Source organism: Callorhinus ursinus, unplaced genomic scaffold, assembly GCF_003265705.2.
Source record: "Callorhinus ursinus isolate GAN/ISIS: 27379988/994484 unplaced genomic scaffold, GSC_fseal_2.0 scaffold2, whole genome shotgun sequence".
Taxonomy (NCBI): domain Eukaryota; kingdom Metazoa; phylum Chordata; class Mammalia; order Carnivora; family Otariidae; genus Callorhinus; species Callorhinus ursinus.
Genome location: NW_027397064.1, coordinates 1,921,391 through 1,938,391, shown reverse-complemented (window position 1 = coordinate 1,938,391; position 17,001 = coordinate 1,921,391). Strand labels below are relative to the sequence as shown.

General features: G+C 59.2%; 1 protein-coding gene across 3 annotated transcripts in view; it reads left to right on the top strand.

Annotated features, from left to right (window-relative positions):
• The window catches only part of MLPH (melanophilin), a 42,198-nt gene extending 27,796 nt beyond the window's left edge, over positions 1–14,402 (top strand). For 2 of the 3 annotated variants that reach the window (XM_073876747.1, XM_073876743.1), the window contains 8 exons: positions 1,747–1,886; positions 5,470–5,655; positions 5,932–6,087; positions 7,554–7,646; positions 8,291–8,362; positions 9,912–9,969; positions 11,982–12,082; positions 14,058–14,402. In XM_073876747.1, coding sequence (XP_073732848.1) covers positions 1,747–1,886; positions 5,470–5,655; positions 5,932–6,087; positions 7,554–7,646; positions 8,291–8,362; positions 9,912–9,969; positions 11,982–12,082; positions 14,058–14,084 — 833 coding nt within the window. In that variant the 3' untranslated portion in view covers positions 14,085–14,402. The remainder of the gene's footprint in view (positions 1–1,746; positions 1,887–5,469; positions 5,656–5,931; positions 6,088–7,553; positions 7,647–8,290; positions 8,363–9,911; positions 9,970–11,981; positions 12,083–14,057) is intronic. The other variant, XM_073876750.1, reaches the window with a different exon arrangement.
• The last annotated feature ends 2,599 nt before the right edge of the window (positions 14,403–17,001 follow it).

Below are 17,001 nucleotides of genomic sequence, written 5' to 3'. Positions count from 1 at the left end.
TGGGGACGGACGGTGCACTTGGGGACGGACGGTGCACTTGGGGACGGTGGGGCAGGTTCTGTTTGGGCACTGCTTCCCCTGGTCCACCACCAGCTCCCAGCTTTGAATCTCGAGGTCTCTGCAAGTGCTGAGAACCTAGACTTGCTCAGTTTAATTTTGTTGTCAGACAGTGTGCTTCATAACGAAATCCTGAATTGCTGTCTTTTCCTGTGCCCTGGGGGAGTGTGGGTTCAGGAGTTCGGACACCCTACGGACGCAGGAGCAGATGAGACCGCAGAGGCAGCCCGGCCCTCCCGCTCACGAGCCCCCACGTGGCCACCGCGTGGGGCCAGCTGCCGGGAAAAGTGGTTAAGACACCGTCTGCCGGGAACTCAGTCCCCTTTCTGTGTTTCCTTCTCATTATATTATAGGAACTGTAATCTCATGGTCCACAGGCTGATTAGGATGCTGGAGGCATTTTGGGAGGAACATGGGGCTTTAATTCCCTGTAAACAGTGAATAAACGAATCTACATTGAACAAGTCCTAGGACGGGGACAAACGGGGACGTGCACAGACTCCGCGCCCGCCCCACCGTGATCCCACGCCCCCCTGAGGACGCGGACAGGGCGGCGGGCGGGGAGGGAGAGGCCGAGGGAGACCGCGTTTCTGACCAACCAGCACAGTTTTCACCTCCTCCCTTAAACTGGGAGCCTCTCACGGGGACATGTAGGAGTTTGATGGGTAGCGTTGTCTAAAGATGCATCAGACAACCCGCAGGTGCGCCATCTGAGGTTTGGTGGAACGTGGCATGCCGCTCGATCCACCTGCTTAGCCACTGTGATTCGGTTTCTCCTCACCGTGAAGAGGGCTTCACGCCCGTTGTGCGGCATGGTTGTAGACACTAAACGAGACCGTAGCATCGCAAACCTGTCGGCTTAAAACAGCGCACCTCCATCCTGTCTATTCCTGTGGCCGGGAGCCGGGGCGCAGCCTCACTGTGTGCTCAGCGCGCGGGCTCCCAGGCTGAAACCAGCGGGGCCTGGGGCTAGGATCCCGCTGGAACTCGGGGCCCTCCCCCAAGCTTGCTCAGGTGTTTGGCAAGGCTCACCGAGCCAGTGGGGCCTGGTGCCGTTGAGGGCAGAAGAGCCCCAGTGACTCCCTGGTGCAGGGGCTCCCGTGTGGTCGGCCCCGGCCGCACCTCCTTCCCGCTCCATGTCCCAGGGTGGTGTGTGCGGCGCCGTCCGGGCTGCCTGGAGCCCTGGGGACCTTTGGTGAGGCCATGGGGGTAGTAAGCTTCCCCCCCTCATCTGGAGCCCAGGATGAGCATTTCCAGGCACATCGTGAATGACTGGGGTCCACGTAATGTCAGGCATGAGGAAAAGCCCGTGGAGACCAATGTGGAAAGATTCCCAACGTCCCCTCCACTCACAGACCCTCCCCGGGCCCCGCATGGGCCGCACTCCGGGCACACGGGTCCCGGTGGTGGAATGCGGTGCGCTCTGATCCTCCCACCAGCCATGTACCTCTCTGCTGCCCTGGCCCCACCGAGAGTGCCAGGCAGGGCCCTGGTTCCTGAAGCTTGCATGTGAGGGCTTGCCATTGCTCCGTTCCCACTTGGATCTGAGGTTCTCGGCTCCCTCCCCTCAGGGGGCTGTAATCACGTCTGTGGTTTCCCTCATCTCTCGTTTTCCCTCATTGGGAAAAACGTGTCCCCTGGCCTCCGGCTTTTCGCTCTGAGGAACTTGATCCCACTCTCACTCCAAAGGGACGAGTGCCATCGGGACTGAGCAGCTCCCCTCCCGGTATCTGGCCGCCGTGGACACCTCCGATGACGAGAGCACCCGGGCCCCCAGCGCGGCCTCCTGCCATTCCGGACAGAGAGGCCGCTCTCCGTCCCAGAGCCAGGTAAGGCAGCTGCGAACAGTTCCTTCTTGCTGCTGCTTTGGGTGGAGCCGTTTTACCTTCACGCCATGTCATGTCAGAGAAATCAAAGCTTCCAGTACTTTAAAACTGCACGTTTGCCCAAGCCTATGTAGCAGACGTGCATGTGATATCTTCAAACTAGCCACTGTTCTATCAGCGTGAAATTCACGGAACATACAATTCAGCGTCCTGAAGTGGGCATTCACTCGCACTTAGTACATTCACACCGTTGTACTTCTCTTGGTCCCCAAACGTCATCGGCCCAAAGGGAAACTGATCCTGTGAGCAGTCGCGCCCCGTCCCCTCCCTCCAGCCTTGGCCAGCCGCCAGCCTGCTTCCTGTCTCCTGGCTTCGCCTGTTCTGCGCATTGCATCTAGACGGAAGCGTTTGCCACGTGACTTCCGTGCCTGGCTTCCTGCGCACAGCGTCACGTTTTCGAGGCTCGTCCATATTGTAGCTCATGTCAGTGCTTGATTCCTTTGGATGCAAATACTTTATCCTGGATCAAGTATTCTGTCATTGACAAGAGAAGGAAATACTCCATTTTTTTATACCTTTAGCAGACCTTATGCAGGTTTTAAGAAAATTTAACTTAGAATATGTAACACCTGTTAAAGTAGTGCGACTCCCTCACATTGCAGACCCTGATTTATGACCTAAACCACAAGGTTCCCCTGAGTACCCCGGGTTCCCTTTACTGAATTTAAACCGTGGTCCTGCTTACAGACAACTGATTTAGGGCTGAGCAAGTACACTTTACTGGGGGAAGACGACAATGCTTCGTACGAGGACAGCATGGCCACTAGGCTCACACAGACTCACCAAAGACCCGGGTCAGGCCCAACGCCTACGGAGGAGACCCTGGGATTGGGGCCATCTGTAAGTGAGCAACTGGAAGCAGAAAACCAAGAGGAGGGCCCCGCTCTGGATGGAGAATCCCCGACGTAGCTCAGCCACAGTTGGTCTCAGGCACATTCTCAGGAGCTGGGACTGATGCAGGTTCCAATTCATGGCACAGAGCTCCTCCTGGGACCCTCCCCAGGGAGGTTTGAGGGGTGGGAGATGCACCTGGGGAGCCTCCCTTCAGGGGACCCAGGGGCTGAGCCCTGGGCTAACAGGTGGAAGGACTGACCGATGTTGAGCGTGGGGCCTTCCCCAGCCCCTTACCCCTCTGTGCACTCAGACAACCCAGGGGGAGCTGGTCTCACACAGCCACAGCCCACACCACCAGCTAGAAGTCCTGGCTGTCACTCCACCAGCACGGCCCACAGCCGTCGGTGACCAGTAGAGCTGCCCAACAGGGCCCAGGCTTTGCTGAACTCTCTCCCCAGCAGCAGATGTACCCGCACGGGGCAGGACCTGCATGAGGCGGGTGGGGTGCCGGCCGCTCCCCAGTCTCAGCTGACGTAGGAAAGGTCAGAGGCTCTTCCGACCTCCGTCCTCTCGCCGAGCCCCAGGAAATGATCTGCCAAAAACAAGCAGCAGACTTGTAGAAGGAGCCCTTCCTTGCATGGCTTTTGAGCAATCGGTGTATGTTTTTTGTTTTAAAATTGGGCTCAACAATGTCAGCAGAACAGAAATGTGGAGTCTCTCGCTCCCCAGAGTCAGTGCCCTCAGGCACAGCTGACTCTCTTTCCTGGAATGCCACCCAGAAGCTTCCTACAGCCAGCAGGCTCGAAGTTCTCTGTGCCCTCCCTCCGTCTCTGGAAGAAGTGCACTCTCCCTCTGCCCTGAGCACAGCAGGGTGTGAAAGGCCCTGAGAAGGTCTGCAGTGAAAGCCGTCTACTATTCTGCACCCAGGGTGGCTCACACTTCTTAAGGCCTGAACCCCTTTTTACGGAACAGCGAGGAAAACATCCCGCGGGAAGGTGACCTTTGATCAGACCAGGGCTCTGTGTCCGGGAGGGCTGGGGCACAGCAGTGGAGGGACGGTGAGACCAGAGCCACGGCTGGCAGAGAAACCCCCAGTCAGAAGACAGCAACGAAGACTAGAATTGTCTATTCTCAGCAAGTTTTTAATTTAACAACTTCAGTAACTTTCAGTAAAGTCCATGCCCTGGCATCTAGCCCTGCTGGTACCCACCACCCTTCCTGCCCCCTTGAACGATTCCCTATTTCATGCTTAGAGCCCATCTCCAACTCCACCTCCACCGGCATCTCACCCGGCGTGCGCCCCTCGCGTCTTTGTGTAAAGGCAAGTGGGCAGCAGGCCCGGTGCGCCAGGGAAAACCCAGGGCAGGCTCTCACAGGGGTCCCTGCGAGGGGCCGCGTCTCCGTGCTGCCCCTCAGCTCCTGCCTCTCCTCCAACCCCAGATGAGAATTCCAGTTCCTTGTCTTGGGGTGCTTTTCTTTCTCACTCTGGGGGTGACATTTGACAGTGACCGTGTCGGGGGGTCTGCCGTGGCGGCCACGTGTCCTTTGCACACCGTGCTCTCCAGGACACAGAAGCGGGGGTCTGTGCACACTCCTGCAGCCCGGTATCGATCCCCACCTCTCCGCCCAGCGCAGCCAGAGGGGGGCTCAGTTACCAGCAGCCGCTCCGAGTCCTCGCCGAGACCCTCGTGCTGACGTTTCTCAGCTTCCTGTTCTTCTTGGGGCAGATTGGCCCACTCGAAGCCTCAGAGCTGTGAAGATCAATCTCATTAACCATCAAACAAAGCAAAAGCATCTTCCCCGCCCCTCAAGGGCCATTCCCCTTTGAAAAAGGTGAGCCACAGATAATGGCAGGAAAGACGTACCTGCTGGGCTCGGAAGAAGATGGAAGAATTGATTTTCTCGGGTCTCGGTCTGGGCGCTAATAGACTCTGGTGACTCAGGGGGAGAGGAAGTTGTAATTTTAGTCACTTGAGGCTGTTACCTGGCACCTCCTGGCCCACAGTGACCCGAGGCTCTTGCCAGCTAATGACTTTTGGGTTCGAGCAGCCTGACGTCATGAACAGGCGCCTTCCTGTGCTGATCAGGAGCAGCGGTGACAAGACAAGCTAGCCCTCGGTCATGACGTATCATCCCTTTCAGATTCAGCTTCCTTGCTCACTGAATTTGTCACCTCTTCTTCTGCGCTCACCCCCTTACCCTCCCTTCTGGTGCCACTCCCATGGTTCGCTTGGTATTCTAGAACTCTTGGTGTCAAAATGGGCTTCACGCCCCCTCCCCAGGTCATGTTACAGATCGCAGCCTTAGCTTTCCTTCCAGTGCTTGGGAATTCGGTGCTTCTGCAGTGATGGGTCCCAGATTCCTGCTGGTGGCGTTGTCCTCCGGCCAGTCCCTCAGCTTGGGGACCCCATTTAGGGTCAGAGGGAAGAACTGTCCTCCCATGGTAATAGTGTCCACAAGGGAAAGCTCGGTGTCTGGTTCACAAAAGGTGGGTCTTTGGCCTGGGTGGCGACAGCATCACCAGGAGTGCCCCACCCTGCGGAGCCCAGTTCCTGAGGGCCGGGACTGGCCCCAGCACGGGCACTGCGGGCCAGCTCTTCTGGAGAAGGGGTGGAGACTTCCCCAGAGCCCTGCCTCTGAGCACGGTGCACACGGATGACCAGCTGAGCGCAGATCTGTTCGTTGGTTTCAGTGTCTCACCAGCTACGAGCCCACAGATGCCGACAGAGAAGAAGAGACCCTCAGGAGGAAGCTGGAGGAGCTGACCAGCCACATCAGTGACCAGGGGGCCTCATCCGAGGAGGAGGAGAGCAGGGAGGAAGAGGCAGACCTGGACAGGAGCCCCTCCATCAAGGACCTCCCCGGGGCAGCGCCGGAGGTGAGGCCGCCCGAGTGGGCTCGGCAGGACCTGGGCAGAGGTGGGCCCAGGAGGCAAGAGCTTGTGACTAAGCCACTGGCCCACCCCAGGCAGCCAGGCAACGCCCAGTCGGCCCTGGGCGCCAACAAGAGCTGCATGGGATGCTTAACCCTTGGCCAGCCAGCTGGTCAACCAGCCCCGAGTTCAGAAGAAAGAGTGTCGTAGGATGGGCCCGTCTTGGGGAGGGCCCTGACGTCTCTCCTGCTGGCGGTTATGTTCCATGCTTCCCTCTCTTAGGTGAGCGTGGCTGCCGGCCAGGCGTACAGACAGGAAACCACCCCCCGGGACCCTCAGGACCTCGTGCAGCCCGGCAGGACCACAGACAAGGACCTGCTGGAGCTGGAGGACAGAGTGGCCCTCACGGCCTCTGAGGTTCAGCAGGTGGAGAGCGAGGTAGCACCAGGCCCAGGGGCGGGGGGGGGCTTCCCAAGTGGAATCATGGTGGGCCCTGAAGTTCTGGAGGCTGTGGACAGCCTACCCGAAGCTCCAGGACAGGAGCTTGAGGGTTTCTGTGGGAATAGCCTATCCCACCACCCCTGTCTTCATCCCATTTGCCCTGGTGAGAGGCAGGCAGGGTTTTCATCCCTACAGGAATGACGTTGACGCTTACCCCTCTCTGTCCCAGGAGGAGGGGGCTTCTTCAGAAGCAGGCTTAGGTCTGAGGACAGCCCTGGGGCTCAGGACCAGACTCTGACACAAGGGCCATCCTGTGAGCCCGAGTGTGGGTCCAGGACTTGAGTTCGGGTGAGGGTTGTGTCAGTAGCGTATAAAGGTCAAAGGACAGAGCCAGGGTCTCTCAGGGACAGCCAAGGTGACTGGGCTCTGCCCTCCCCTTGGGGACCCCCAGAGAAAAGAGGGTCTGCCCCCCTCAGGCTGCAAGGGGAGCCAGCACCCACGGCCACCTCTCACTTCTGCTCATCATCAGGTGCCCACCGGGAGTAAGGAGCATGTCTCCAGAGCTGTGCTCATCAGGGGGACAAGCCAGCCCAAAGACCTTGCGTTCTTTTATTCCTTCTTGCTCGGCAAATGATTTCAAACTCCTGCAAATGGCAGGACACAAAAGACACAGCTGTCGCATTCTTAGATGGAGCCCCTGCCTTCGTGGAGCTTATGCTTTCGTGGGAGGAGATAGAGGACAAGCCAAGGACCAAGGAGCTCAGTTCTTGAAGCAAGCTGGGCAAACAGGAAGTGAGGGTGGCTCGGTGGAGCCCCCAGGTGGGCTGCTCAGGAAGGGGTATTACAAGAAGAAGGCAGCACACATGTGTAAAGGTCCTGGGGTGGTCTTGAACTTGGTTGTTCAGGAAGGAGCAGTGAAACCCTGAGCCTGGGGCAGAAGGAGTAAGGGGGAGAGGGTTGGAGGCAGGTCCAAGGGGAGGGCAGAGTCTAGAGAGCCATTGGAGGGATCAGAACAGGGGTGATGGGGCCTTGTTTCTGTTTCCAGAAGTTTCTTCTGGCTGCTGTGGGGGCCAATTTAAAATGATGTCAGGAAGCCAGGCTCTGCCACATGCCAGCCAAGCCTTTGCCCAGAATGTAGCCCCGTCCCTTAGAGCTATGGTGACACTGTCCCCGGCACTGCCCCGCCTCGCCATGCCTGGGGGGAGCCAGACTTTCTGATGTGCCAGAAAGTGTGCAGAGCCCCCCTGCTCCTGCCTGGAGGGTGACCCACAAGGAACAGCAGCCCCCTCCCCGACAACCATGGAAGATGCATGAAAATGGGCCCCCCAGGAAGCACGTTTGTCGAGACCCCCATCTTAAGGGGACCGTAACAAAATCAGTGAACGGGCAGCTTCTCTTCCTGGACTGTGACTTCGACTTGGCACATCAGAGTAACGTCGTGTGTCCGTCCTTTTTCCTGCCAGGTCTCCAACATCAAGTCCAAGATTGCTGCCTTGCAGGCTGCAGGGCTCTCGGTGAAGCCGTCGGGAAAGCCCCGGAGGAAGTCCAACCTCCCGGTGAGTGCAGGGGCCCTGGCACCTGGCTTTGTGCCCAGAGCCCCGGCCACCTCGGCCCCCCCAGCCGCTGTCCCCCCCACACCCCGGGGCCTGAAACCAAGAGGCCGGCTGACCACCTCCCTTCCAGCCCCACCAGCCTGGCTGGATGTGACTGGAACAGATTCTCCAGGGATGGCAGGGAGGGGGCTGCCCCCCCCAGCCCCGCTGCAGGTCTGGGACCAGCACCCTTCTCCCCAGAGTCAAGCTGGGGTCCCCAGGCCGGTCACACCAGTGGGGTAACCTGGCAGCCGAACACAAGGTGGTCCCGGGAGAGCCCCAGGTCCGGCTGCAGGTGATATACAGGATGCTCAGTACATTTGAACTTCAGATAAATGACACATCATTTTCGAGCGTATGTATGCCCTGTGCAATACTTGGAACATACTTATAAACAAACCTTATTCGTTGTTTATCTGAACTTCAAAGCTAACTGGCTGCTCCGTGTGTTACTTCGCTGAACGTGGTGCGCTGGGGGCTGACGGGCCGTCCCTGAGCGCCTGGCCCCGTGTTCAGGGAGAAGGGCCGTCCCTCTGTCCGGCTGGCCCCCCCTGTGACAGGGGTCAAACAAGCAGCCATCAGGTACAGGCTTTTTCCTTGTCCTCCAGATATTTCTTCCCCGACTTGCTGGGAGATTGGACCAGAGTCCTAAGGATCTGAATGCAGACCCTGCGGAGGAGGTATGGGTCGTCCCGAGAGAGTGGGGCGACTCTTCCAGCAGTGGGACGAGCCCGGGTGGTAGTGGGCTGACCCGTACGGACCGTGTGAGCTCTGCCAGCCCCACAGGACGGCGTCCTCAGAGGCTCATGCTGGGACAGGGTTGGCGTCAGACTGTGGGGGAAACCCAGGAAAACCCAGCTGGGGAGCGGGAAGGTGGGGCAGAGAGGGGAGGAGAAGCAAGCCTCCCACCTCGGCAAACCCCACTCAAGGTATGTTTGGCTCAAAGGGACGCGTGGGGCGTTGTCCTGCGTGGGGGCAAGGAGGCCGCCTGCACCCCTGCACACCTGTCACTCATGGACGCCGTCCATTCCGGGCTCTTCCTGGCCCTGCGCAGGCAGGCGGGCTCCAGCGGCCTGGGGACAGGCCCCCTCTGGGAGATGCAGGTGCCAGCTCTAGCAGTGGACGCATCAGGAGCCAGGGCGCGTGCAGTGTGGCACGGGGACCAGGGGTGTGGGAGACGGTGGCCCCATTCACAGCGTGCAGGGGAGGCGCCGGCCAGGAGGGAGCCCAGTCTCCAAGGTGCAGGCTGTGCGGTTAGGGGTGCAGTGGGAGGCGCCATCCCCGGTGCCCCAGAAAGAGTGGCATCTATTCCCAGTTCTGCCTGCTGCCTGATGCCACCAGCAGCCATAGCGAACACGCGGTCACGTGTGTATCGTGACAAGGACGCTGGGTAGCTCTTTACAGGTAAAAACAGTGCTTTTCCCGCCCTTCCATTTGAGGTTCACAAACCTGGTGAGGAGGCATTGGGATTAAGCCTATTGTCCCGATGAGGCAACCCAAGCTCAGGGAGGTTGACGTACTTGATTGAGATCACGCAGACCATAAGGGACGGAGGGGTCTCAGCCCAGGCCCCCTGGCCCTGACCTCCCACCCTCTCCTGGGGGCCACGGTGCTTCCTAACTGGCTCAGGGAAGCTCAGCCTCCAGGGGCAGCCCACAAAACCAGCCAGGCAGAATCTCGGGGGCCGGACGTTGGGAAGATTTCCGGGGGGGGTCAGGCCACCTGCTCGTGCCCGGAGAGGCAGAACAGGGAGCAGATGATGCCATCGCGGAGAGGCTGTCAACGGGAGAGTGAAGGGAAGGCATGGGGACCAACAGCCATGGGAGCTGGGGACATGTGAGGAGCAGGTAGGCTCCCAGTAATCCTGAGAAGGGGCTAGTGGCCCCTTTGCCAGACGAGTTCAGAGAAGACACACAGTCGTCTACATCACGGGCGTGGGTGGGGGGTACCTGGATCTGAACCCAGGTCTGCGGGGCTGAGATGCGTGCTCTCCCTGCCCTCCCACCCACCGTTGACAAATGTAAGCATCTCTTTTGTGCTCTGGCATTTGGTGCTTCATTTATTGATACCGTGTATTTTAATATTGACAAAAGTTCCGACAAAGAACAGAAGACAGCTGACCGGATTCACTAGAATCTGGAAGAACCCTAAGAAGTCCCAATTTAGCTCCCAGTGTTGCTAAGGATTACAGTAATTCAGTGAAGCCCTGAGATGTCTTCTCTCTTCTAGGCGGTGACAGCGCCCTATCTTCTCAGAAGGAAGTTCAGTAATTCTCCGAAAAGTCAAGGTAAGAGTTGGTGACTTCCCTCAACCCCGAGGGCCTGGGAGATGAGCTGGAGGGTGTGAAAGTGGCCAGTGGGTGTTCTGCATTTCTGTGTAATCTCTGGGACACAGCATCTCATGCCCCCCGGGGCCTGAAGGACGACTCCCCAAACCGCTCCTGCCAGGAAGCATTCCAGTGGGTTGGTGTTCTGGAACCCGCCTGGTTGAACACGCAATGGGGGTGGTGCTGGTGTTTTCCACGTTTTGCCTTGTAAACTGCTCTAAGGCTTAAGCAGCTCCCAGCCTTCTCATGCAAAGCACAGAACGTAACTTTCGCTTCCCTTGATGTCTCCGTGGCGACAAGGACATCAACTTTGCTCCGCAAACAGGGTGAAAGGCCTGGCTGCCTCATCCACAGTGCACGGCCAGGCTGTCGGGGAATCATGTCTTGCTCCCCTTGCAGCCCGACCGAGGATCACAGAGGGAAGCAGCCCCTTTCCCGGGTCAGGATCCAGTCCCTCTGCCGCTGTGTCAGGCCTCTGAGCCACCGTGGCATCTCCTCTTGTCCCTGCATCTGAGCTCTGCCCTCACCACCCACAGCCACGGTCCCAGCGCGCAGCGCTGTGTTCCTCTTCTGCTCCCAAATAATCATTGGCTCCCACCTGCCTGCAGAACGAGTGGGATTTCTTAGCACAGCCTTCCAGACCCTCACTTTCTGCCCCACACGGGACCCCTGGGTGAACAACACACACCTCACAGGCACATGGGGCTGTCGAGCGCTCTGTGCACACACACCTCCGTACCTTTGCCTGGGCCGGGCCTTCTGCCCCGAGGGCTCCTCACTCCCTTTCCTACCCCCCTCTGCCTTCTGAAGGCCAAGTGCAGCGTCCCCTCCCAGGAGGTTCTCCACCACCTCCAGAACATTCTCCACCACCTCCTCAGGGGACATCTTTGCACACCCCTGTTTGCACCCAGCTCCCCTCCGTGCAGCTTCCTCTTTGCACCCCAGTGCTCCCCGTACCCGGGCAGGTCAGGCCAGAGACAGAGTTGGTCCCAAGGCCCTTTGAGGCGAATCCCTGACTCAGGGCCACGAGCGGGGTGAAGGACTTTGTCAGCGAGGCCACCTGCCGCGGGGCACATACACCAGCGCTGGGGGGAGCTTCCAGCAGGCCCCATGGCTACCACCCAAGTGAAGGTTCACGGTTACAGCGGGGGGCCACGGGGTGAGCGCCTGTGTCAGTCAGAGGCCTCTCACCTGGTCCCGGGCCCCCTGGAGCGGTGGGCTTTCCAGGGGCTAAACGGCCCAGCTGCAGCTGCTGGTCCCCACATGCCTCTCCAGTCACCACGGCCAGCCTCGGCGGGGTGGCTTCTCACCCGTGTGCCAGACGTCCGTCCCCACACAGGAAGGGTTCAGTGCCCCGTAGCTGGGATCGCTGGGTTAGCAGCGCCCTCCACAGAGTTTAGGAGCAGGAACGGGGGCAAAGCCCGGCAACTCATTCTCTGCCCACAATGGAACCCTGAGCTCGTTCGCCAGCCCCCCTGCCAAAACGTGACACTCAGCCCTACTGTGTAGCCTCTGCCAGTTTCCATGCTGTAAACACTCCGCCGCGGCTGATGTCAAGCTGCCGCCTTGACATCAAGGGACACAGGGCTGGGCAGAGGAGACGTGGCCCACCACCCCCCCCCCCGAGGAGCAGGTGCATGTCAGGCAGGGCCCCCACCACACCTGCCAGAGGAGGAAGACCCCCGAGATTTGCTCACTTGTGCCCACGAACACAAACGGTTGACTAGGATGTGAGACCAAATGCCGCAGCTTTAAACTGAAGCCCGGGTGGGGGGACCCTCTTCTGAGGAGCAGGGTCCCCAGGCCCCCCAGGCCCATGGCACTTCAAGAATTAAAGGAAATGCAATGGTGTGTTGTGTTTTGCCCGAGGGAGCATTTCTGGAGCCGCGAGACAGGATTTTAATGCTTGCTCCGAGGCAAGGGAGAAAGAAGTGTGTTTGCACAGTTGCTGACACGCTTCTGTGCCCCTGAAGGTAAAGACGGGGCCTCCTTTGGTCGGCAGTCGGTGTACCGGGGATCCCTGACGCAGAGAAACCCCAACGGCAGGAAAGGGGTGGCCAACCACAGCTTTGCGGTAAGCTTGTCTCTTCCCTCCTGTGGCGGCTTGGAAGCTCCCTGACCCGTCAGATTTACATGTTGGTGTTAAGACTCCAGAGCAGAGAAAATGGGGATAAACTAACAAGTGAAATCAGCAAAAGATTTATAGAAAAATTGAGACCATTTCTTAAAGGTACCAGCATATACCAGTGATAGGGGTCCCCGCTTTCCCTGGGGTTGGTCTCGGCTTGGGGAAGGGGACCATCGAGACACAGACAGGACACTCGGGGGAGGGGACCATCCACGAGACAGTGAAGATGTTCGGGGGAGGGGACCGCCCACGAGACAGTGAGGACACTCGGGGGAGGGCACTGTCCACAAGAGAAAGACCGGACACTCTCCTCACAGCCCCAGCAGCTCACGAGTGCTGTAAAGGTCATTCAGCAAACCGCATGTGCAGATGCTGGGGTCAAGGCTGTCCCCCAGGTTCTGTGGGAGAGAGCGTTCTGCAGAATGCCCCATCCTGGCACCCCCTCTCGAGAGCCGGTGAAAGCACCAGCTCCCCCCGCATGGGCGCTGCCTGCCCGAGGCAACCCCAGCAGCTCCTCGCAGACATGGCTCCGTGACTGCTCAGAAGAGCCCATCTTTTAGGACCTCAAGGTCACGCCCACAGCCTGGGGATGGGCATGACAACTCGGTGCTGGTGGCCACAGTCAAGGCCCAAACCCCCGCGACCCCGGTGGCTCTCCACTCGCACCTCCTGCCGGCACTTGATTCTCTCCGTGAACTCCATTCTAAAAAAGCGTTTCCAAGCATCTCACGCCAGGGATGCACAACTACAGGGAAAAGGCTGATCCTAACTGTGTGAGCTTATGCTGGCCGACAGGGAGGTGGGTGACACCGCCATCATTTGGCTGCCCCAACAAGGGGACGAGGGGACGTGTGTAGGGGGAGATGGCACAGAGTAGAGGTGCCCGCGAGCCCACCTTAACCAGAAGGTATCGGGACTGTGGCCAGTGCAGGGCCATCCCAGACGGAGGGCTGATGACCACTAATAAGAAACTGGCCAACAGGGGCTTGAGAATCTAAATGCTTTCAGGTTAGGATACAGTTCCTCGTGTTTCAGAGCCTTACATTTTCGGATACTGTCCATCCGTGCACCCCCTCTGATGAGGGGCCGGTGCCGCTAACCCAGCTGGGGGAGCAGGGACAGAGACGCTGTGCAGAAACCACACAGGGATTGACCGGCACCTTCTGATCAACGTGTTTGTGTGTCTGCGTGTTGCTGTGTGCACTCCTGTGTGTGTGTGTGCGTGCCCATGTGTCTGTGCATGTATGCACTCTGTACATGCTTGTATATCTGTGTTGTGTGCCCACTTGTATCTCTGTGCGTGTGTGCATGCTCATATGTCTGTGTGTGCCGTCTCTGTGTGTGCACTCTGTGTGCATGCCCATGTTTGTGTGCACGCCCACATGTGTCTCTGTGCATGTGTGCACTCTGTGTGCGTGCTTGTATGTGTGTGCGTGCACACATGGGTCTCTGCGTGTGCACTCTGCGTGCACACGTGTCTGCGTGTGTGCACTCTGCACGCTCTTATGTGTGTGTGCACGTGTATCTCTGTGTGTGTGCACTCTGCGCGCTTGTATGTGTGTGCATGCACACGTCTCTGTGAGTGTGTGCATTCTGTGTGCACGCTTGTATGTGTGTGCGTGCACACATCTCTGTGAGTGTGCATTCTGTCTGTGTGCGCGCTTGTGTGTGTGTGTGCACACACGTCTCTGAGTGTGTGCATTCTGTGTGTGCGCACGCTTGTATGTGTGCGTGCCCACGTGTGTCTCTGTGCATGTGTACATGCCTGTGCGTGTGCACACTCCTGTGTCTGTGTTATGTGCCCACGTGTGCCTGTGCATGTGTGCACGCTCGTGTGTGTGTGCACAGGCGTGTCTCTGCACGTGTCTGTGTGCACACCCATCTGCACACAACTGTGTGTGTGTGTATTTGTGCTCCACAGAAACCAGTGATGACCCACCAGCCCTAAAGGGGGAGCTTTGTGGGAACGGGACGGAGTGGCCCAGGGGCCCCAGCCCTCTCTTTCCCTTCGCCTCACCGCCCCGTCCCTCCGTCCGCCCCGCGCTCCGGGCCGCACGCAGTCCGGGGAGAAGACAGGACGCAGCACCATCCACCAGGGACCCCCACCTGCGAGGGACCAGCGTTCTCAGACCCTCGGCTCCTCACCCACGTTCACAGACGACCTCCGCCCCCACCCCTGCCGACCCACTCTGATCCGTGAGAAACATCTAAGCTGACCTGGCTTTCCTTTAGGGCGGCGTTAAACTCTGAAGGACACAAAGAACAACACTTTCAGTGTGATCTTTTAGCCCTTTCCCTGCTGGCTCGGTGCAGCACCTGCTCTGTGTGTATTCCACGCGGTGTCAGAGTGCCTGTGTGCGTGGGCGTGTGTGCGCATGTGCGCGTGCATGTGCCTGTGTGTGCACACGTGTGCACGCGTGTGCTGTCGGACAAGGAAATCCGGCATCCCGACGAGTGATTGAACTCATGGCCAGCTGACCCCCCGACCCCCTCGCAGCTACTCTGTGGGTTCACCTGTAGCTCACAGCCCAGGAGGAATTACACTGTGGTCAAGGGCAGAGCGAGCACGTGGCGGCAGGTGAGCCTTGGGTCGATGCCCAGGCGCAGGCGCGGAGGGCCTGTGGGAGAGGCGGATGCTGGAGCCCAGGACATGCAGGCAGGAGGGTGGGGTCCGGCCTGGTGCTGCCGCTGCTGTGGTGACATCCAGCGGGACGGGGCCAGGACCAACCAGGGATGCCTGCTGGGCACCTGCCGTCCGTGCTGTGGGTGAGCTCCAAGTCCCTCCTCCACCTGGGACAGTCTGGGATTCACGGTTACTTCTGGGTGTCTGTGTGGCTCATCCGGTTTTCAGGGGAGCCCGCTGGGACCCTCGGGGCCGCTTGGAACAAGTAGCTGTAATTGCACCCCCTCCCCAACTGAGCACTGTTACGTGCTTCACAGGGACTCACATGTTTAATCTTTGGATTAAGTTAAAGCCCATTTTGTAGAGGAGGACACTGAGCCCCGAGTGTGAGGCAGCCTCCCCTGGAGCGAGAAACTGCCAGGTGATCCTGATACTTTCTAAAGTGACCTTGGATCAGCTGTAACTTTTCTCTCTTAAACTGCTTGGTGTTTGTGTGCAAATGAACTTGGGAACCAAAAGCAGATGGAGAAGTGGTACCCAGGAGCCTAAGGGGGCGAGCCCATCTCCCCCCGATGGTGGACAGAGCCCCACCGCACTGCCACACAGACCCTGGACCGCGAGCTTTGCGACCCGGGAACCTTGAGAGGCCTGTCGGTTTGGGGGACCCCATCCAAAGCAGGCTTCCTTTCTCCAAAGCGCATGCTCCTGCTTCCCCCCAAGGACACTGCCCATGGTCTAGGCCTGAGCCTGCGAGTCTGGCCGCATCTATGAGCTTCGTTGTCTGGGGGTTGTCTTTGTGCTGCAACAACACATTTGAGTATTTACCATCCGACCCCTTACGGGAGGGGTTGCCAACTCCCTGACTCCTGCAGCAGGGCTGGCCAGGGCAAGGGCTGCACACCAGCTTCTCTCGAGTCTGCCCTCCCACCAGCCACACACACACACACACACACACACCCCGCCCCACGCTCTCCGCCACCCTCCGCCCCTGCACTACCCACCCGCCACGTGTTCGGAGAGAGGCGCGTCGCCCCACATTAGCACGGTCTTGGCAAACACTGAAGACGTTACAGCTTGGAGTAGGGGATGGCAGCCCGCCCAGATCGCCATGGGCCCTGTGGCTGCTCTAACCAGGGATCACAATCTGGGCTGCTTCCCACCAGAAATTGACTCTCCCACTGTGCTGGAGGCCAGGAGTCCAGAATCAGCAGGTCAGCAGGGCCCAGCTCCCTGCAGAAGCTCCAGGACAGACTCCCTTCTCTGCCCCTTCCAGCCGCGGGGCCTCCCACCGTCCTGAGCCTGTGGCTGCCTCACTCCAGGTGGCGGCCCCGTCCTCACGTGGCCCTCTGTGTCCGTCTCAGGTCTCTCTCATGAGGATGCTTGTCATTGGCTTTAGGACCCATCTCGATTATCCAGGGTGATCGTCTCATTTGGAGGTCTTTACCCTAACTACATGTGCAAGGACCCTTTCCCCAAATGAGTTCACATTCACAGGGTCCAGGAGCAAGGGTGAGAGTTTGGGGAGCCACCATTCAGCCCGCTCTAGCTAAGTTTGGAAACCTCGTCTGCTGACAGAGTGGAACCCCCCACCCAGACCCTAAAAGAGAGCATGGAGCCGGCAGAAGGGGCGCTGCACACTCAGGGGAGCGGCCTCCCCCTCAGCCGCCCAGGGAGCCCTGGGCGCAGGCACACGCTTCCCTTCTGAGCGCAGCACGGGCAACGGGCCTCCCTCCCTGCTCCACCCTGCGGCCCACCGCACAGCCAGCTGCCCCCCTCCCCCGTCCTCCCAGCCCCCGCCTCCATGGACACTCCCCGGTGCCTGTCCTTACTTCACCTAGGAGCAGACTTAGCGCTCCCTGCCCCATCAAGGCCAGAGGACCCATTTTGTGCAAGTAAACCTCCAGTTCCGCCAGTTCAGTTCAGGGAAGGGAGATGGGGGAGGGGGAGAGGGGTGACCGGGCGCAGAGTGGCCACGGCCAGATGCCCCAGGGCCCAGCCTGCGCACTGACACAGCAGAAAGCTTCGGGAACAACGGCTGTGCGTGTGACCTCACCAAGCAATAACTCGGGCCTGAGCACAAGACAACCCCACACCTGTGGGCTCCCCGTGGCTATAATGGTTAAGCCCCCAAAGTGCCCACTCCGTGCCAGCCTTTCCAGGGCTAACACTACTCCTCACAGCCCAGACAGAGCCCGGAGGCTGCATCCCTGGCTCTGGGGAGGGCTTCCTTGGGAATCAGGCA